This window comes from Taeniopygia guttata, chromosome 1A (genome assembly GCF_048771995.1).
Source record: "Taeniopygia guttata chromosome 1A, bTaeGut7.mat, whole genome shotgun sequence".
Taxonomy (NCBI): Eukaryota; Metazoa; Chordata; class Aves; order Passeriformes; family Estrildidae; genus Taeniopygia; species Taeniopygia guttata.
In genome coordinates, this window is record NC_133025.1 from 32,971,305 (window position 1) to 32,993,202 (window position 21,898).

Below are 21,898 nucleotides of genomic sequence, written 5' to 3' on the forward strand. Positions count from 1 at the left end.
TTTAAGTATAAAGATTTGTTAAACATATTTTTACCAAATCTGAGCCACAACTGAAAACATCTAAAGATGTTTCTTTGCCTTAGGTAACCATGCAAATTTTCGTCTGTGTTTGTACAACCCTTCCTCACATATACAATTTTTGAATGACTGCCATTACCCTTTTTTCTGTAGACCAGAAATGTCTTCATCATTCGAAATGGCCCTGGAAGATAGGGAATACTCACATCTATGTTTTCCTGATAGGGCACAGATTTTCATTCTTGCTTGGCTAAGTGGGAGGTCGGTATCCAAACACTTACAAGTTGTTGTGTGTATGTGGTTTGCCCTAGGTCAGGCAAGAATGAACAGGAATTGTCTCCATTTCCTGAGTTCCCAACTGATGCTATAAGCTCTGGACCTTCCTTTGCACTCCATACATGCACGTAGGGAAAATGGGCAAAAAGCAAACCAATTATCAAAGAAGCACAACAGATTTGAAACACGAAGACTGTACACTGTAGGAAACAGGTTCTCATCCTATGGAGTGCCAGCTTTTGTGGCAGGTGGGACAATTTATCAGGCCCACAGCTTGTTCCCATAGCCTTCTTCCCTGGGTACAGCTCTGGAGCATGTCAGGAATGGGCTGTGTCAGATGAATCGTTCTGGCAGCAGGCACTGCTCCCACCCGGCCCCAGCCTTTGCTGGTGCTGCTTGGCTGCTGTCCCACCGCACGAGGGTTGCACGTCTGGGCTGTGACAGGACAATGACCCCTGGGCAACATGGCGGCTGGCAGCAGCTGCCATTGCTGCAAGCGCTCGTGCGGGGTGCAGCCGCCCTGCTCCTGGCTCCCACGCCGTGCAGGGCAACGAAGGCAGCGAGGCACAGGCCAAAGGACTCTCTGCTGCTGTGGCTGCAGCTTGCTGCCTGCAGCCCTGTTTGCTGGGGCAGCTCAGAAGTGGGGAGCAACTTGACTGCACCGGTGTGCAGCGAAGCCGGAACGGCTGGGGAGCCTGCGCATGGAGCTCCTGCGCTGTCCTGCTCCCGCTGCAGCCAGTGATGCAGCACACCTGGCTGGGAACCACAGGCACCTCTGCATTTGTGCAAAGTTTTGGTTAGAAAGACTGCACGTAGTGAGCAGCATAGGTTGCACCTCTAGACGGGGATGGTTGTCAGACAGATAGCAACCCCAAAGTGTCTCGTTGTCACTCCACTGGCCAGTCAGTGTCTTTCTGTTTCATACTAGTTTCCTTCCTCCAGGCTTTATTTTGTTGACAGGTTTGGGTTTTTTTAGCCATATCAGTATGGTTTTAAGGCTTCAGCAGGCAATATAAGATCTTAAACGTCTTAGTTTTAACACACATTCACAAAATATCCATTAATTTAAGTAAGAATGCTAAATTTACCACCTTTTGGAATACGTACTAAGAATTTACAGTAGTGTAAATAATTTACTCCATACTTTGTGAAAGTAAGTATGGTGGAAAATTATATTTAGCCTCTAATTTCTAAACTAAAACAGCAATATTCTCCTCTGGTGTAATATATTTTCCAGTCATGTGATGAAGAGAAGCATTTTTTTCAGCTGAGCTCACTTAAAGTTCAAAAGATAAATATATCACAATGACAAATTGCAAAATGCTACTCATACATTTAGGTAACAATGGTTCCCTCATTTGTTTGTATTTCACATAAACTGGATTACTGTTATTTCCAAAGAAAATACAGTACAAAATAATACTGATTAAAAATACAAGTAGTGTTAATGGACCAAACCAGAAATTTATCTTAGCTGGTGGGGGGGGGGGGGGGGGGCGGGGGGAAAATATATATAGAAACTAAGTATACTGTCTTCAGGTGAAATTCATTCTAGCAGAAAATTATATCCTAATCTCCAGCTCAGGGCTCTACAAAGGTGAGACATAAGTGGTAGCTAGTGCTGAGTTTTCTGCATCTGTGCTGTTCTGTTCTGGGTGGTTGAGAACTTCTCCACATGGGAAAGAGGTCTGAATTTACAGCACTGACAGGCTGTCTTAAGACTTGTCCACAATGAGAAGTTGAAAGAAATTTGAGAGCAAATTTGCCCCACTCTTGTGACTCCATAGTGTGTCTGTGAGGACGCCCAGCCTGCTCTGAGTGTGAACTGGTTTATCTGATGGCCTGTGAGATAGGGCACACTTGCTGGGCACAAAATCAGTCCATGCCTGTCTGTTTGCCACTTAAATGCATCCTCTACATGTGGAATAACAGGTGGGAGTCAGACACACACTGCAGCAGGGCTACTGATTTCATTTTGTCCTGGAAGTAGAGAGGCATTTCTCAAGTTACTTCCTTCTAAGTGTCTAGCCTAGTTCTACATTAGGACTCTGTGACTTTTTTGAGTGTTTTGGTTAAACCTTTTGGTTTGGCAAATGACCCTTTTCCTGCTTTTTCCTTAGATCACTTATTTGTCCGTATTACCTGATGAAGACCATACAGAGAACATGCAGGTCTTCAGCAGGTAATGAGCTTTTGGTATAATGACTTTCATATGCTGCCTTAGTTTCATCTCCATGCAGCTCACCATTCACTGACATGTATGACTCAGGTCAAAAGATACACACTTAGAATACTAGCAAAAATGAGTAAATGTGACAACAATAAATCAGACCCGTAACATTATATAGCAAAAAAGAGTTGAATAAGTGATATATTGTTAGAATATGTACAGTAGAGTAACATGTTGGGATCAGAAATATTACTTATCACACATAGAAGGTAATGAAGTGGAGGTCTATAATGTCAGTGCTCAATTATTTTTATCACTTTTATGTTATCAGTTCAGAAATCCCTTACGGAATTGGTATACCCTGATTTCTCTTTCCAAGCAGTTCTATGCACCCTGTCTTGCTTCCAACACATATGAATGTTCTCTCTTTCTCACACACACACAAAGGATTCTGTAACAACAGGACCATTATAGAGAATGATCTAAAACATGTGGACTGCAGCCAATATTTAGATATGGTATAGTAAATTCTGGAAGGTATAAAAAGGAAATAACTCATTGCAGAGAAAAATGAGCCAGTCTTAAGTAGTTTTAATCACTGAGTTTCATATAAAGCCATATGCAAGATACTGAGCCTAATATTGAAGGGAAAAGGAATAGGGGTAAGGGAGAAGAGAAATCCAGTTCCACTGGGATTTGGGATGGGAGTTGTTTAGTATTTTCTTAAGAACCCTTCAGGAGATTAAAAAAAACATTTAAGCAAACATATAAACATATTTACCAAGCTGTATGACAACTGTGATCTGACAACCTTCCCATGCATCCCTGAGCTGAAGGGTAGTTAGTATGAAGCTGCTCCTTCCTTCCACAGACAGCTGTCACACCTGCGTTGCAGGCAATTCAGTTACTGTGCCCACTCCCTTTGTCCAAAGGGATCTCCGGGAGTGAGAAACAGCCATCACAGCAGTATCAGGAATGAAGGAAGGGTGAGCCACTTCCTTTCCCCTTTCTCAAAATACTCAGCTGTATCCAAGTTTCTGCCAAATCAGTTTTGCTCAACATCCCAACACCCTGAGCTAAGCTCCAGTGCTCACCACTACAGCTGGGAGGCTATGGATTGCATCTCCTCTGGGTCTGCCCCTTTGCCATTTCCCTGGGCAGGTATGTTGAGCCTCTGTAGATATTCATAGGCATATGCAGTTGCCCAGAATTCTGCAAATAGCTGTGTTCTGTATTTGCATAAGACGTCATGCATGAATTGAAACCTGCTTGTCATTAATCAGAGGCCTTAGTGAGCTAGAATTTTTCAGTGAGATTTTTGCTGAGCCTAGGCTTCAGCATTTTCATACTTGTGAACTGCACTTAAAAAAACCCTGACTGCCAGCATCTGTGTGATAAATAGTAGTTCAAAAGTGTAACAAATGCCAAACAACACTTCCTTGTTTTAGTTACTGTTGGACATGGAGGTAGAAGAATGATAGAGAGGGGCTTTTTAGAAGTATTAGTCTTACTCAGCAGAGGGTGAAACACCCATTTCACCAGCCTGTTTCATAACTGGTTCCTAAAGTACATGGAAATAAGTGGGACCGATTCTGCCAACTCTGTTCATTCAAAATAGAACTTTACTCTCTCAGAAATCAGTTTGAGTCTTCATGGTGCTGCTCTGCACAAATAAGGCTTTACTTGTTAAGTGGGAAAGAACCAAAATTCCTAGTGAACCATAACTCCAGCCAAAAGTTAAAGAACTGGATCTGCATAAAGAAATTAGAACCAAAAACAAATTTCAAAGTTTCCACACCTGAAAGGAAATTTTGAATTACTGAGTGTATGAAATAGATGAAAAGACACTAACAGAAAATTTCCTCTTCCTATACACATCTTCAAGTCCAGAGCTAGTAAGAACTAATGAGCAGAGGCATTTCTTTGGGGGTGATATCTCACCAGTTTGCTGAGGTGAAGTACTGAGTACTTAATACAGAAATGCAAAAAGTACCTTCTGGACTGAAAGAAATCCCATTATGAATGGTGACAGTGTGGGTCCATAGCTGTTGAGATGCAGTGGAAGTGTGTTTTGGCCCATTAGGTGGCTGTGTTGCATTTTGAAGCAATTTCTAGGCTGGAGAATTGTTACCAAATAATCCCATGTGAACTGATTCCACTGCAGCTGCACCAGAGTTAGCAACAATGGGAACCTTAGAATAGACAGCTTTCAGTTCCAGCAGCCGTTTTCAGCACTGTATCAGTTAACCCTGCTCTGAGGAGGGTTAATTGACACAGTACTGCAAATGGCTGACTAGATGAAAACTCATATATTATGCCTCCCAACATCTCTTAACAATTGTGCAGCTGCATTCATATTGGCAATGGTGGGAATTTGAAGGAGGGAAGAAATTCCCCAGTGCAGATAAAGCCTGAGAGTGAGCCTTAATATTCTTTTCTGGGTCTTTTTTTTTGTCAGTCACAGTCATGCTTCCCTAAAACATTCTCAGAGCCATCTCCAGGTTGCTGATTATGAAGCAACAGCCACTGTTGGTCCCACTAGCTGGATGAAAAGAGTGGAAAAATGGTGATATACCCTGGCCCATCTCATAGGTGCACTCAAGGTTCATATGTCTACTCTTCTTCTCTCTCTTGTATCCTCACAGGCAGCACATTCTAAAAGAACCAGGGAAAAACAAAAACTAACTTTTCCCACAAATATAGACAATGTTTGCAAGATGTGCTTCTCCTGCACTGACTGGTTCTCTAGCAGCAGAGTATCAGGATTCCCAGGTCCTGGAGTACCCATTGTAGCTTTTAACTACATAAATCTCTTTGGCCTCTCCAGCTGGCCACAGAAATTAAATGCCCACTCAAAATACAACCCTTTAGACATGGTCCTGGTATAGGCCTACCCCTGGTAGGCCAAGGCTATTCCTCTAAGGAGTTTTCTGAGGCAGTGCAGAGCTGTAAGCTTCTTGAAATATGGAGGAAACAGTCAAAAAGATTCTTCTAAATTTTACTGATCTCCCATCTGCTCTCCCATTCCTGGCAAGAGATCTCTTTCAGAGTTAACAAATTGCTGCTTCCCCTGAGCTAAGGCCTTAAACTTACTATCACTGCCCCTTTTGAGTAGTTTGCACTCCATGAGAACTAGGTAGGAGAAAGCAGGACCCACTAGAGCAGAACAGAGGGGTGTCTTGACTCTGCCCTCCTATGTACACAGTGAGGGGGCATTATAAAGTTGGTGACACACTTCCTATCACACAGATGGCATCACAGGCATTCAGTAGCAACTTGTAAAAAATAAAGAAGTTCTCTCCTTGTTTGAAGCACTACCAGCTGAGACCATCTGAGCTCACAGACTGGTGGAGTTAGTTATACTTATGTATGGGTTATGTTAGGCTGTTATCTATAGGTAGCATCTCCCTGTGACCATACAGCATGGTTTCTTCTGCATCCGTGGGCTTTTGAGATAGGAAACAGATGAAGACGTGAGCAAGGAAAGCTATTTATTGCTGCTATTTATAATCTCCAAGGCCTATTTAACCTGCAATTTTCTGTCTTTCTAAAAGATACTTTCCTGCAACCTTGGTTCTTTGTTCTGATGCAAGATTTTACTGCTGCTATTAGAATGCACAATTTAAAAAAATCTCCTCTGGGAAGAGAGGCCAATGAAACCTCTACAAGCCATCACACTGATTACAGAATAACATATGGCCTCTTTATAAGTGTTCTGGTTTGGTAGCAAAATCTGCACATTATTTTTCATTGTCTTCTTCTTAATTTTCTAGGAAGTTCTTTTGATTTCTTTGGAAATGCCATGAGTTCAAGACTCATGGAGACTAGAAAGCAGGCCAGATTTTATGTCTATAGATTTCCTATACTATTATGAATGGTTCCAGAAAACAAAAAAATAAAAGCACTGATGATTAATACTTCTGTTACTAGACCAAAGCTTAAATCCCAGACCAAAGCTGGTAGAAAGTAGGTCATGTCACTCCAGTGACTTTGCAGTAGTCCCTTTGATTAATTATACAGTTGTATTCACTGGTGTTTGCACTGAATATTGTGCAAATACAGCTATACTGTCAGAAGATGGATTGGAACAGTGGAAGGAACAGCCACCACATCTCTTTTGGGAAGGAACCTGGAAAAAAATGAAGAGCTGTTTCTGACTCCTCGGCTTCCACCATCTACTTGAGGAAGTCAGGCTTTCTGGGTTCTGGATGTTGTGTTGCTTATCTGGGTTAAGGTACTCTGTAAATAAATGACATAAGAACAAGTGTTTTGGTGAGTCTAGACAGCTCTGTATCCACAGGGTTGCCATAAGGGATATCACATTGATTTATTGTCTAAGCACTTTTGGTTAAGGAGGGAATCAGGATAGTTTCAAATCAATGAAAGATCCATAGTTGTTTAGATCTTGGATATTGATTCTTATGATGGTGAATCTGTAGTCAGACTGTAGAAACACTCAAACTCTGTTGTGCTGGGCACAAGTGCAAGTATCAAGGCTTTTCTTGTCCAGGACAGCTTTCAAACAGTGAGCTTAGGAATACTGATCTCATGTGAAAATTATTTGCTTATGGCTGTATGTAAAAAGTCTTTGAACTATAGTATTTTTACTAGAAATGCTCAAGGGAAGACTAGTGGTACAATTAATAGCCCATACAGGATGATTCTGTTGAGACAGATGTTTTGGAGCAACAGGCTTTTACCAATTGCATGTAACACTTTCTTCCAGAGAAATGGACACATGACTATGCTTTAAAGAGATTAATGGACGTTATAAAAGTTATGTGCTGCTGCACTTTAAACTAAAGACTTCACAACCTCCACTTGGAATCCCGATCGCATAGAGCAGCTTATTCTTTTGATGTATAGAATAGATGTAGAGCTCTACAGATTTCTTAATGGTGTGATGGGAACTGAATATTTTACAAAATGCAGTAGGACTACAAGGGTTTTCTGATAGCTGTTAGATTGAACAGGTGGACTGTGTCTATCTTCCATAGCTGGTTGCTTTTGGGGATGGGAGTGAAGCAGGCTTTGGGATTCTTGTGATTGGATTAAGAACACTTTGGCAATATTTTCAGCCTTAAGAAGTGTTCTAGGATTACTCTTTCTTTAGCCCATCTGTCTGCAGTGTACTTTTTCTATTCCATAGAAAATAACTCAGCTGTCTCCTCAGCACAGTCCTTGCTGATCAATGACTGCATATGTTTGATTGTAGTAACTTTCTGCCCGTTTCCTTATTTATCAGTAGACATCAGGATTTATAAGGTGTCAAGAAAACTGGCTGTATTTCGATAACTTGCACAAGGAGTGTTGCAGCAGTATCTCTGCCCTCTTCAGTATTATATACGATAATGCAACTTTTCCTTCTGAGCACTCTCATGTGCTTGTCCAGCCCGGAGTAGGGGAGAAAGGATGTCACCAGACAATTACAAAAGGGGTGGATTGTCAGCCAAAGTGCAAGATCTTGTGCGGGAGTGGGACTGGAGGAAATGCCCAAGTTGCACATGAAGCCCAGGTGTGAACATTTTTTTGGGGGGAGGCACAGACAGGGGGGTCCTCCCTGGCCGTTGTGGCCATCTCCTTGCGGCCACAGTGGAGGGGCGCCTAACCACGGTTTGCACGGGAGAGGACCGAACACCGGCGGAGGGAGAGGGCAGTGCTGGACATCCTGCCTGGGGGCTCCGGGAAGGGGCGCAGCCTGCGGCCCCGCCATGCTCGTAGGAAGAACAATGTCGGGGCAGGGCTCTCCGCAAGGTCCTTCCCCGTGCCGTCACCCCCCCCCGGCAGGACAGCTCCGACCCGCTGTCGGGTTACACCGCCCACGTCTTACCGCGGCGGCGGCCGTCTCGCGGGGCGCCCAGCCCGCACCGCGATGGCAGCGCCCGCCCGGCGGCCGCAGCGCCGGCGAAGGAGCGGCGCTGCCGGCGGGGGAGCGGCGCTGCCGGCGGGGAAACAGCGCTGCCGGCGAGGGAGCGGCACTACCGGCGGGGGACCGGCGCTGCCGGCGGGGAGCAGCGCTGCCGGCGGCCGCCCGCGGCCGGAGCGCGGCGGGCGCGGCCGGGCGGCCCCGAGCGGCCCCGCGCGGCCTTTGTTCGGCGGGGCGCGCACGTGCAGCGCCCGCTCAGCCCCGCGCGGCGGCCGCGGGCGCGTGCGGGCGGCGGGCCCGGCCTGGCCCTTTAAAGCCGCGGTGGCGGCGCGGCCGGGCCGGTGCGGGACACGTGAGGCGGCGGCGCGCTCTGCCGCCGCTGCCCCGGCTGCCGTGCTGCTCGTGTTTTATCTGGCCGACCGCCAGCCCCCCATCGCCGGGTTTTCGCTCTGCCTCCTCCTCTCTCTCTCTCTCTCTTTTTTTTTTTTTTTTCCCTACAGCCCCCTCCTGGTTTTTCCACCCACGGGTAAAGGTGGCTTTTCTTCTGTTTTCCTTCGTTTTTGTTGTTGGTTTTGGTTTTATTTTCCCTCCCTTAACCCTCATCCTAGTTTAGTCCGTGGGCAGGACTCGCATAATAATATTTCCAGTCCCAGGAGCTCGCATCACAGACACGAACCCAGCACCGCCCCCCCCGCCCCCTTTTTTTTTTCCCTCCCAATCTCCCAAATAGTTTTATTATTATTATTTTTAAATGATCGTTCCTTTTGCGCGCTGCTCCCGCTGCTGCCGAAATCCCCGTCTTCCCAGGGTGCATGCTTCTGGCAAGATTGTGCAGTGTTCTCAGTCCATTTTCAGTGTGTCTTATCTTAATTTGTCCTGATCCGATCTAAGCGCGATAGCCACCACTTGCTTTCAATTTGTAGGACTTTTTTCCCTCTTCTTGGTCTGCTCCCGACTACCCTCGGACTATTTCCCTCTCTCCTTGCATTTCCAGGGCTGCAATTTACTCAGCCTTTTTTTTTTTTTTTTTTTTTTTTTTTTTTAAACTTCTCCTCTTTTGAATTGCTTCATGTTACTAACCATTCCTAAATTGTAAGAGAGATTCATTCCCCCTCCTCTTCCACCAACACCAACACCACTACCACCATCACCTCCTCCTCCTCCTCCTCCCCTTCTCTTCTCCTTTTTGGCAGCACCAGGACGTCCGGTGTGGTGGTGGCAGCGAGCAGCAAAAGCAGCAAGAGCTCGTTTTGATTTCCCCCCCCTTCCAAGGTGCTTTGGAGAGACTGGTTTCAGGCTGAGCAGCAGAAGTCACGATGAGTGCACAAGGTGAGGGACCCGGTCAGCCTTCCACTGCTGCCCAGGAGCAACCTGCAACCGCAGAGCCTCAGAAGAGAGGACGAGGCAGACCCAGGAAACAACCACAAGTCAGTATCGTATAGATACGTAGAGCCGCAGATCTGTAGTGTTATAGGCATGTACATGTACGTATTGTGCTGCGAGGAGTCCTGGCGATGGGGCGGGGGGGCTTTGTTGTGCGCTGCTGCCCGCCGAGGCGGTGCGGAGGCGTAGCGAGGGGCTCCGTCGGGCGCCCCGGCGGGGGGACCCCGGAGCGACGGGCGCAGCCTGCCCGCGGCTGAACGGCGGAGCCTCCTCGGGACTTTCAGTATTGTGCAGGGAGCGAGCTGGGGCTTTTCAATGTAAATGGGGAACATGGAGCAGCGCGGCTCCGACCAACCAGCGCTCGCTGGGTCATTTCGAGCTGATTTTGAAATTGCGAAAGCGAGGAGCAGGGAACGGGGCTCTCCTGTCTCCCTCCTCTCTCAGCCCTCGCAATATCTCAATCTGTGTGCGCGCGTGTGTGTGCGTGTGTCGGGTCCCACCGGGCGCTGCTGCCGTCTCCGATCTTGACCAGCCCAGCCCCTGAACTGCCCCTAAATGCTGGGGCTGGGGGAGAGGAGATTGACTAGAAAGTCGCATAGGGGTTTTTTTTTTCGCCTTTCTCCCCCCATTCCCCCCCCCCCCGATTCCCCCCCTTCCCCACCTCCCCCCTCGCCCCCCTCATCGTATGGAGAGAGGTGCCCCCATTGCCGATGAAGGTGGGGGAGGTAGCCGAAGGGGGCTTGCCCTGTATTTGCAACACCTTTTGCCTTTACTCCGGCGCTTTCCCAGGCAGGTCGAGGCGACGGGAACGCTGCCGCGTCTGAACGCGGGGAGCGGAGCCCTGTGCTTCTTTCCACCCTCACCCACAGCCTCCACCTGGGCCCCGAAAGGGGCGCGCTGGGCCCTTTTGACTTTTTGACTTTCAGATCTTGCAAGCCTTTTTGACTTGCAAGATCTGAATTCGCGCTAAGGTCGCTCGATCCGTGTGTTATTCCCACCCCCACCCCCCTTCCCTTCCTTTCCCGAAGTGCCATTGTCGCATCGCCTGGAGCTGCCGAGCCGCGCTCAGCCCCTACCGCCGGGCGAGGGGCCCGGGGGGAGCCCCCGCGCTCTGCAGCCCCTCCGCCGGCGCCGCCGAAGGAGGATTTTGCCTGCGGATGCAACCAATTAATCCCGCAGCTCGGCGGGGGCAGCGCGAAGCCGCCCGCAGCCTTTTCCCTGCCTCCCTCGGAAGTCACGATTGAGAAGCGGGGCTGTCCGTGGAGCTCATTTTAAAACGAGCGGCTGCGGGCTTTAAACGTGTTTACTTCCCATTCATTTGGCATCAGCCCCACTGCCACGAGAGCCTTCGAGGGGCTCGAAACATGGAGAGAACTCAGCAGCAGAGCCCCGAGCCGGGGGAAACCCGGCTGCTTTGCTTCCTTCCCCTTCCCCGCCCCGATATGGTCCTGTAAATTTCACAGAAAGTACTTTTTTTTGGGAAGCCATAAAAGCAGAGACCCCCCTTTACCTCGCTCTGCTCTTGGTGACGCTCACTCCTTCGGTCCGGTGACTGCGGGCTCTGTACCCCGTCTGCTTCACCCCCTGACTGCCCCCGACCAGCCCCAGCAGCCAGCACCCTCCGACCCTACTGGCTTCTGCCAGGTCTTCCTTTTTTCTTTTTCTTTTTCTTTTTCTTTTTCTTTTTCTTTTTCTTTTTCTTTTTCTTTTTCTTTTTCTTTTTCTTTTTCTTTTTCTTTTTCTTTTTCTTTTTCTTTTTCTTTTTCTTTTTCTTTTTCTTTTTCTTTTTCTTTTTCTCTTATTTTATTTTTCTTTTAATTTTTTTTTCCTATTATTTTTCACTCCTGTAGCATTTGAATGTGTGGAAGTGAGAGAAAAACGCGTCTCTTTCAACGTGCTCAGCCCAGATGTGCAGTGCCTGCGGGGTTCGCCACTGAGCTGCAGCACTTGGGGAGTCCCCTCGCGAGCCTCCCCTTAACCTACCCGGGAATTATGAAAGCTGAAGGGCTTTAAACTGGTTTAAGTTAACAAACTGCACTTAATTAGTTCTACTGTATCCTGTAATATGAATGAAATGTATAATACTTAAGACTAGAAGAGTTTTATAGTGTTTATGATTCACTTAATAAATATTTGGAATCCGAATTCTTAGTAATTCATACCGAGTTTTAAGGACTGGTTATCTACTGGCAGGCAAAGGAACTAGTTAAGCAAATAGCTAAAATAAGCAGTGTCGACTCATTTTCAAGTTGGGATTTTGTTTCAGATTTTACTTTGGTCGAGTTTTTTGGCTTACAAGTGTTCTATTTGAAGAAATGTTTACATTTGCATATTAATACGAATCCATTTTCTTTAGAATAGGTGTGACTATAATGCCGACTGCAGAACAACAACAACAAAAAAATGCCCCCTTGAGAGAGAAGTAGTCTCATCTTACTTTACAATATTCTGGTAGTTAATTTTTTTCCCCCCCAAAAGCTTGTGCTAGAAACAATTGTGATAGTTGCATCTTGCTATAATTTGCAATGAAATTGAAATTAAATGGGTAACTGTTATTTTTTAAATAACTGCTCTTATATGAGGGAAATCTTAGCCATCTTTAAAAAATGTGTTTCCTGCTATAACTTATGTGTTAGAATATTCACACTTTCTCAAGTTTTTCTACGCAATTGCAAGAGAAGTTAAACTCATTTATTGTGCAAAATATATTTTTCCTTTACCTAGAGTTGCTAATTTTTTTATATTGCATTATTAATATTATGTTATTTAAAGACACTGTTAATTCATATGTTTTAAGCAATTTGTCTACTTAGTTTATTCTTTAGAACATCTGGGTTAGTTGTAGCCTCTTGCCACAATAGCATGTTTTCCTGTATTTAGGAACCAACTGGTGAACCATCTCCTAAAAGACCAAGAGGAAGACCTAAGGGAAGCAAAAACAAGAGTCCCTCTAAAGCAGCTCAGAAGGTGAGATTATTAAAGAGAAAAAATTACTAATGCTGTTTTTTATCAGCTGGTAGCAAAAAATCCAATAATTTAGGTTGTGAAGTGTGGGATTGGAACTCTTTTAATAATGGAAGCTACATAAAGCATGAATTTCACATTTTTAAAATTAGAATTAACATCAAGACCCTAAGTACAGAACCTATAAGAGCATATTTTTTAGTAGTCTACAGATTAGTGAAATAACAATGTATTTCATGAGAAACCTTGAGATGTCCTGTATCTAGTAAGGAAGTCAATGTTAAGGATATTATTTTCTTCATTAAGATTTTTGTAAGAGGAAGATTAATTTCTTGCCCACTTAAAGTTGTTACTACTACAGACCAAATCTGTATATTAAAGCTAAGTGCTTTGTCAAACATAAGTTAATTAGGAGTAAATCCAATTATGTGCTGATGGAAATAAGTGCATATATTGAAATTTACAGCTTTAAAATGTGATAGTAAAGTAAACTTCGAGTTACAGTAAAAGCTTGTTATATCTTGTTTAGTAATCAGTTTCAAAGAGACTTTTACTGGAAGTGCTTCTAGACTTCTGAATCACTGTTCCTGCTTGGTGATGGGACCAAACTTTATTCTGGTGGTTCTGATTGCTTTCAGCTACAGGAGAAGCTCTCTGAAGTCACTGCATTTAGTGCATGGACGTTACATCACAAATACAACATGAAAATTTGACTAAATTTTACTTGAACTGGGGAAAGCACCCCATTAAAAAGCTGTTACCAAGGGAAATAATGCAAACCCTTCTGTAGGAAATATTTTAGTGAAGGCAAATTGTTGTGTGTAGGCTTGAAAACAAATATGGGAGATCTGTTTATTTTGTTGGTTGTACAGCAGTTAGCACTAGTTTACATGTACTAAATCACTAAAGCTTGCAAAATCTGGTAGTGAACTGTGGTGCTAACGTGTATCAGTGTCTTTTAAGGAGGTGCATGACAAAATGTGTGGAAGGTATTTGTGTCCTCATCTAATTATGGTTCATTTTTCAGTATGCTTATGGTACTGACCATATTAAGTTTGATAGTTTTCAGTGTTATAAATTACTATAGCAACTACTGATAAATATTAAATCATTAAAAGGTGACTATGGTTTCATGTCTGTTTTGTTTAAAGTGTTTTCACCATTTGTTTGAGGTACTTTTCCAACTGCCTTTAAATTCAAAATTAGTTGGGTGGGGGTTTTTTTTGTGGTTTTTTTTTTTTTTTTGGTGGGTTTTTTTTTTTTGGTTGGCTTTTTGTTTTGTTTGTTTTTTATGGACTGGAAAAAAGCAGCATATTCTGTCAAGAAATTAATGAATTAGTAAAAAATGCTTTACAGGTTAAGTATTAAAAATCTTTCAAAGCCATTCTACAAGGTAATGTGCTTAAAATGTGCTTAAATCTTTTTTCTTTATACAGTAAAAGCATTCCTCAGATTCATGTTAAAATAGTTTATATGTCACTCTTCAAAAGAGAGGGAGCAGTTTTTTATTAGTCTAGCAAATCCAAATGTGAGCTTTAGTATTTTAAATATTACTCCTAGGAGTGTTGGCTTTCCTAGGAGAAACATTTGTAGTAAGATAAAATTTTAAGTAATTTGTAGAAATGTGTTTTGAAAAGATGCCTCTAAAAGGAATATTGACATTATTTCATTTACATATGTGATTTGGAAATCAGTATAAATGGAAAATAATTTTAAAACATTCATATATGTGTAAGTTTATCAAATCAAGAGTTTTCCAGATGATTCTAGTACATAGTTATGCTTTCCCAGTCTAATTTACAAACTGAGTAATTTAATCGTAACATTTTGATTTTCGGAATGCATCAAGTTACTGCTCTAGTTAAAGCTTTTGAGTGTTGCTAATGTAAAAAATTGACCAAAGACCATGTGTCTTTTTTTATAATAGAAAAAATCCCTTTGAGGGGTATGTAATTACAATGGTTTCTAGGTTTATAGATAAAGTATATAAGTGTTTGATTAATCCTCTAAAACATAAAACACTTACAAAGCCTCACTAGAAGAACGAGACTGGTATCACATTTCAAATAAATATTTTAGCCATTTTCCCAAATTGATAATTAGCCCTCTCTAAAATCAACTTCTCACTCACCAGGTATCTCAAAGTACCTTTTAATGTAATATTATTTCCAATATTTTTTCTAACTCTAATATGGATGGGAAGGTTTTGGCACTGTAAGAAAGCTTCACTTGGTGGTGAGGGTTTCACCTCTAAAAGGAGTGAACTATATGTTCAATTTTGTGGTACACATATTTACACATACATATGCATACATGCATTCATTAAGACTTTCTCCAGCCTGTCTCAACTCCCAGAAAGAGCACTGGCTATCTTAGCTTAAGCTCCTCTACATGTGAACCTGGGTACTATACACCCAGCTGGAATTGGCTGGAATTTCTAAAGAATAGTGTGTGCCCTGTGTGTTTCAAAGGGAGCTCATTGAAATGCTTCAGAGTGTTCACAACATGTTAGATAAACGTCGACCAGCAGAACCCACTGAGCAGCCATGAGAAGGCACTCATAATTAATTGATTGGGTGTTCTCTTGCAAAGCATTACACATCACAATTAAAAATGTATTGCACAAACTGGCAGTGAGTTAAGAATACTCCAGAACTGGGACTTTGTTTTGTTATACTTCAAAAAGAAAATACTCTTAAATCAGTGGATGGACAATTTTCCCTGGAATTGTGGTTGTGTTGTATATTTAAAATTTCTTGGTTCACAGGATTTAAAAAAAAAATTGTTTTGGTTTTTAATTTTTTTTTAGCTTTCAGAGCTTGTGTTTGGTCTTAGTAAACTGGCCTTGGGACATCTGAAAACAAACGGTGCATGTTAGGAAATTAGCAATGTGAAACTTGACAATGCATACAAAATATTGCAAAACTAACTGAACAGTTAATAATGTGGCAATTACTCTAATTTTGGGTAATATTCTTTCTTTTTTCCTTAAAGTCTTGCATATCACATGTGCCTAAGTTTTTATAAACTAGACAGAAGAAATAAACTGTTTTATAGAAGACCAAACAATTTCTCAATTGTTTAATTTTCAAAAACAGGGAGAATACAATGTGTTACCAGATAGGTAAGAAGAGGTAAAGAGAAAAAACTCCTGATCACCTTGCACTTGAGTCCCTACAATTAGGTTGTTATTATGCAGTCTGCATCTTCAAACAAGTTATTCTGTCATTAATTTAAAATTAATTTTTACAAAATAGCAAAATCTGAATTTGGTTTTGGGTTTCCTTCTCCCTAAAGCACAACTGTTTTTTCAGGAAGATCATAGTGGGGAATCTGCCTTTTTAATTTCCTGGGTGTTTTGTGGTTGAATTTTATTTGTTTGGTGAGCTGCATCCCCAGCCCATCACATTTCCTTTTTTTTTTTTTTTTTTTTTTTAGTTCCTATAGTTTGACTTGACAAAAATACATTGTAGGCATAAATACTTTCCTGTTTGGGAGCAGGAAACACATTTGTGACATTAGAAAAAGGAATAGTAGCAACTATATAATTGTTGTTAAAGGAATTGTCAAGGGATGCCATTAAAGGAATGTCCCAGGAATACACAATGGTAAAAATTCTTTAGTAAAATTTACCTTCAGCTAAATTATGTTGAGTTTTGTTGTAGTTATTGGTGCAGTGATATTCACTGAAAATGCCTATAGAGCTTGATGCATCATCCTCTTAAAACTAGAGCTTGTGAACCTGTGTGTGACTACATTTGCTATTGTGTCTATGTTACGTGGCCAGGTTTGGTATGTAGAAAAGCATGCCCCTGGGTTAAGCAGTCCAAAGGTAAAAGAAAAAAAACAACAAAAAAAAAAAAAACAAACCAGAAAAGTGCATGTGATCAGGACTCTGCCCTGAATTGGGTCATGAAAATCTAGTTGGCTTCTCCATGCTTCATTCATTTTCATCAACACCAGTCATTGCAAGCTTAAAGGGAAAATAAGATCAAATTTATCAAGTCATTGTAGCATGGTTATTGCGCTGAAAAAATAAGAGGCCTCAAAATCAAATGTTTTGACCAAGATAGGAAAAGCAGAAGACTGAGTTTTGTTTAGCATTAAAATGGATAAAACAGGACATGGAAAATGTGATGGTTTTGTACTTAGTCAATGCCTAAGGTTTTTTTTTAAGAGTATTTTTTGACTAAATAACTGTATGTTTTTTTGAGAGGGACACATTCCTGAGCTAGGTCTTTTGACTGTTTGACAACAGTGATCTTCCTCCTGAGAGCCATCACTTGTTTTAACTGACTTTCAGCTCATACATTTTATCTGAGATCTCCAGCAGATCATTTTGCAAAGTAGATAGAGTTCTTCAAGTTTGGATTCTGTTGCATTTGAGGTCTTCCTTGACAATACGTAGATGCCCAAAGAGCACTTTATAGCCATTCAATTATTTATATTTGTCTTGTCTTGTTAATTGCTTTCAGTAGTACAGCCTTGGTTTCTGTCTGGATACAGTACATTTTTGCAGTAAGGGGGCAGAGATCATGGGCAGTCAAGTCCTGGAGTTGCTGAGAGAAGCTGTTTGGAAGCAGGGTTTGATGGCACTCTGGTACAGGGCTTAAGTGGATTGCAAGTCTTCATGGGGACTGTTAGCTCGCTTCCAGATAGCAGTGGCTGAATGGTGATCTTTCTCACCTGTGATAAATAAAACCCACTTCCCATATAGATCATGAGTTTAAATGTAAGTTTAGTTCTGTTCCTCAAATGTGAAATTGCAAAAATGTTCATGTTATTGTTTATAAGAAATTCCATCTTTTTAATGAAACATGCTTTGTGTTTGGTAACATACCTGACCTTCTTTAAGCTTTGGTGATTTCATGTTTTAGCTGTGAAAAGGGAGGTCATGCCTCATAGAATAGTAGCACCAAATGTTAAAAACCCCCTGACCAAACAGCACCTATGGGTGGCCTGGAGCTCTGTCAGGATTTGCATCTAGCTTCAGAGGCAACATTTCAATTAAAGCCAAGAGCCAACAGACTGGAGTGTCTGTGATGATGCAAAAACCTGTTCAAGGCAATGTATTAGTGCTTTCATGGGGAACCAATGTGTTACCTATCTTATACACAGTAAAACATTTCTTCAAGGCTTCAGTTAAAAGAAAGTCTTATGCTGTTGGAGAAAATACAGCAATTTGCTAAAATGCAGTATTTTAGCAAATGCAGGCTGAAAAAGAGGGAAGGAGGTGGAATATTTTCCTAAATTTCATGTATTTATTATTACCACTGTGCTGCTACTACTCCTTTTGTTTGTTCTAGAAGTGTTTTGTCTTTATCTTCTCTTGAAAACGAGATTAAAACTTCCACTTTGGAGGTTCTTGTCATTCATTTTCTGCAGCTTTATCTGTGAAAACCTTGCTATTTACTTACAGAATCTCTCTGTACCAAAACATCACCTTTGGCATGCCTGGCTGTTTGCTCAGCTCACCTCTGGGAAAGATTTGGTTTTGATAAGAGCTATGGAAATGTTTTCTTCTAACATGAGATGGAAGCCATATACTGCAGGAATATAGTGCCTTTCAATCTGCACAGTCCCCAAGCACTTGACAAGCCATTACCCAAGCTAGCCAGCGTGCACACTGGCCACTTCTGGCATGGACCTTTGGTGGTGGTAGAGCTCAGCACTGCTCGTGGGAAGCGGCCACACTGTGTGACAGTTTATGACAGGAAGCAAAGATTAGTTATTCAAAGAAATCGCTCATGTTTGTTATAATTTGTAGTTAAAATTTGTGTCAGGTTTTTACTAGACCAAAGTAGTTTTGTATTCAAAAAGTTAATTATTTTTTAATAGAGTTTTGGAAAAGGATCTTGCCTTCAGATGCAGCCATACACACAAGAAAATAAATAGCCTTAGTGCTCTGATAGCATGTCAAGTGTTGATTTGTTAAGACCAGTTATAACTGATATTTCTTTTAAGATGTATGCCCAGTGTTTCATGAAGTAAATGTAGAAACAGGGAGCTACAGCTTATCAACACTAAACCATATCTGTTTTTTTGCATCCTTCAGGTTACAAGGTATAAAGAAATTGAACGCTTAAAGGAAACAAAACTCTGAAATAGACAGCTACAGGATATAGTAAATGCACTTTAACAAGTATTCTCTTAAGAGGGTTTCACCTTACATATAACACCAGTATAAACTATTAAAGCTCTAGTTTACTCTTTTAACAAGTCTGAGTGATAATTTTGCCCTTCAGGAGTGTGAATTTTATTTTTCACAGCTTTATTATTGTGAGGTATTTATTTCAAAGTAATTGCATTTAACTCACAGGGCAGGATTTTTTGTAGACATTTCTCCACTAGTTCCTCAGCTCAAGTTCTCTTTTAGAGAGATCCGATTTACACAGCATTGGGTTACAGTATATGTTACAGTGATTGACCAGCAAGTGATTTATTTAATGGCATAGTTGATTTCTAAGGGCAAATCAAATACACATACAGTTAACTGGGGGAAAAAAGCTCAAAGAAACACAATTCATGTGTACTAAATGTCTTCATTCTTGCGGACTTTGCATCTGGCAATTCCAGCCCGGACTACAGGTGGTGGCAAAATCCTGAGTGGAACAGGATTATTTACCTGGTGAAGTGTATGGATGGGCATAGCCTAGCTGGAGAGAATAACCTGGAATTTTCATTTTAAACTCTATAAGTTTTTTAGTGTACTCCATAAGTACCGTTATTAGTAATAGTATTCACAATGCCACATAGTGGAATTAGTGGAAGAGCCTATAAAAGGACCCATATTTCCTTTAAGCTGAGCTCCAGGAGTAACTGCTGGGCTTACATAAATACAGCTGTCACTTCTAGGGCCTCTTCCACATTGTTTCCTTAAACCTGAAAAAGGAAGGTGTATTTTGGGCCATAAAAGGTTTACTTACAGCCTAAAGATGTGCTTTTACGTGGAAAATTTCATGTGAAAAGTAGAGAAATTGTTTTCCAATACGAACACAGACATGTTCACGGTGATATTCTGACCTAATTAATTTCATGCGTGAAATTATGAGACTAAAAAAGGAATTGTATCTGTTGTAAACTGCTTTGATCAGACTTGAAACAGGCTGTATTTTTAATTTAGTGCTTTTTGATGGCCTGTGAAAGACTAGATTTGATGTTATTGGAGGTTCTCAGGTTTCCCAATTGCTCTATGTCCCTACCTGCATGTCAGATGTCTGGCTAGGGCACCCCTGGCTCTGCTGAAGGCCCTGAGCGGCTGGGGCTGTGTGGGGACACTCCTCCGTGCCCCTGGACACAGCGGGGATCAGGGCTGGGGATCGCGCCCTTGGGTGCAGGTGAGGTGCTGCCTGGCCACGCTGGCTAGGAAACGTAGGGAAAAACCAGCACAGTCACATTCTCCCAGAAAACACACAGATTAGTGGGGGGGCCTGGGGCTGCCCAAGAGGTATAATTGTAGCTAACATTGCAGGAAAGGAGTTCCTAGTTACTGAGGCTGTTAAGTGATGCTGAGGAATAAAATAGGTTGTGTTTCTTTTACAGAAAGCAGAAGCCACTGGTGAAAAGCGACCTAGAGGCCGGCCCAGGAAATGGGTAGGTATTTCACTTCCAGATTTATTTGCTGTCTTACTTATAAAGCATGCTATAAAGTCCATTCCTTTAGAGAGCAGTAATTTTATTTGAAAAAAAAAAAAATCTATCTTCTGTGTCTCTTTGTTCCGGTGGATTTACTAAAGGGTTAAGAGAGCATAGAAGCTGCTCACCGATTCATTCCTACCTTTAGACTCTGGTAGTTTGCTCAAGACACTTTACAATTGAATGTTTGCTTCGAGTGAATATTTATTGTATCTTATCAGCATGAAAAGAGGCTCAAGGCTTCCTTCAAAAGAGAGTAACAACGAGATAACTTGTTCAGTAATTGAGTAACAAAGGTTATAAAGGGGCACTATGAGACATCAGAGGGTGATAAGACTCAGATGTAGGGTGAAAGAGATAAAGGCTAAAAACCAAAATGCTTTTGTTCTACATTGCCTGGAAACATGCATATTTTCCTTAAATGCAGTGAGAAAGAGCACAGATGAGCAGCAGGATACTTGCACTTGGAACTTACTTTTTCCACTCACAGTCATTTTCATGCCTCATATATTTGTAGTGACTGGTAATATATTTCATTAAAAGTTTCCGCTTTTCCTGACCCCATTTAGTCTTTAGAAGTGTCTATCAGAAGTGGGTTTTTTTTTCTTTAGTTGTGGAAGTATTTCATTCTTAGGTAGTTGAAATTTTGTATTCTCACTGATGTTGTGGATAATGAGCCTGGTGCACCTCTCATCTGCAAATTTTTCACTTGTGTATGGGCTTTCATATGAGGTGTTGCTGGGAAAATGGGATTGAATATTAGATGATAAAAAAGTGTGGCTGTGTGCTTCATCACAAGTTAACATTTCTGATTTCCCTTTTCCAGTTCCCTTTCCCTGCTCAACATTTTTCTTTAAATTTCTTTTTCAAATCCACCCCCACCATGTCAAATTCAAACATTTATTTCCCTCTGTATTCTCTTTCCTCTTGTCAGTCCTGCCATTTCCCCCTCCATTTTGTTCAGTTCTTTTGCATAGCTGTTAAAAGAGTTGTAAAAGTATATGCTTGCAAAAGCTCAAACAGCACGAGAAGGTACTGAAAACTACAGCTAAGGTCCCCCAGAGTATCAGCCATTAAACACAGGAAAGCTGGCTTTAGCAGTCACTTTAAGAACTAGTTCTATTGCCTTTTCCAGTGAATGTTCCATAGGATATTCCTTTGGAGAAAACAGACCACTGCATACAAGATGAGTGGTTTATACCTGTAGTTTTTAAGTCAGGCACTTTTCAGGTACATGAGGAAGCTCACTGGCCTTAAAAAAAATGTTTTTTTGAAACATATCTATGCTGGTGATGTTCTCATAAGCAGCTCATGGAAGGCAAATGCCAAATGCCGTAAAACATGGGTCAGTTTCCATCTGCTTCCTCCCGTCTGGCTTGAGCCTTGCATATCTGGATGCTTGGAGTGTTGCTTGCTTGATCCTCACATTGGGTGCAATCCCTGGGAAAAAGCAAAAATACCTAGTTTATGAGAGCAATTAATTTATAACCATCAAGCCGTCCCCTCTGAGTTAAGAATGTATGACAGGTGAATAGGGATCGTTGAAGAGTTTGGGGAAAAGGGAAGAGGCAGCAGTGGCAGCAACC

The 21,898-nt window shown here is 42.0% G+C and overlaps 1 protein-coding gene across 1 annotated transcript in view; it reads left to right on the top strand.

Moving 5' to 3' along the window:
• The first annotated feature begins 9,375 nt into the window (after positions 1 to 9,375).
• Positions 9,376 to 21,898, top strand: part of HMGA2 (high mobility group AT-hook 2) — a 110,198-nt gene continuing 97,675 nt past the window's right edge. The window contains exons 1-3 of the mRNA XM_004176091.6: positions 9,376 to 9,757; positions 12,594 to 12,680; positions 20,220 to 20,270. Coding sequence (XP_004176139.1) covers positions 9,647 to 9,757; positions 12,594 to 12,680; positions 20,220 to 20,270 — 249 coding nt within the window. The 5' untranslated portion in view covers positions 9,376 to 9,646. The remainder of the gene's footprint in view (positions 9,758 to 12,593; positions 12,681 to 20,219; positions 20,271 to 21,898) is intronic.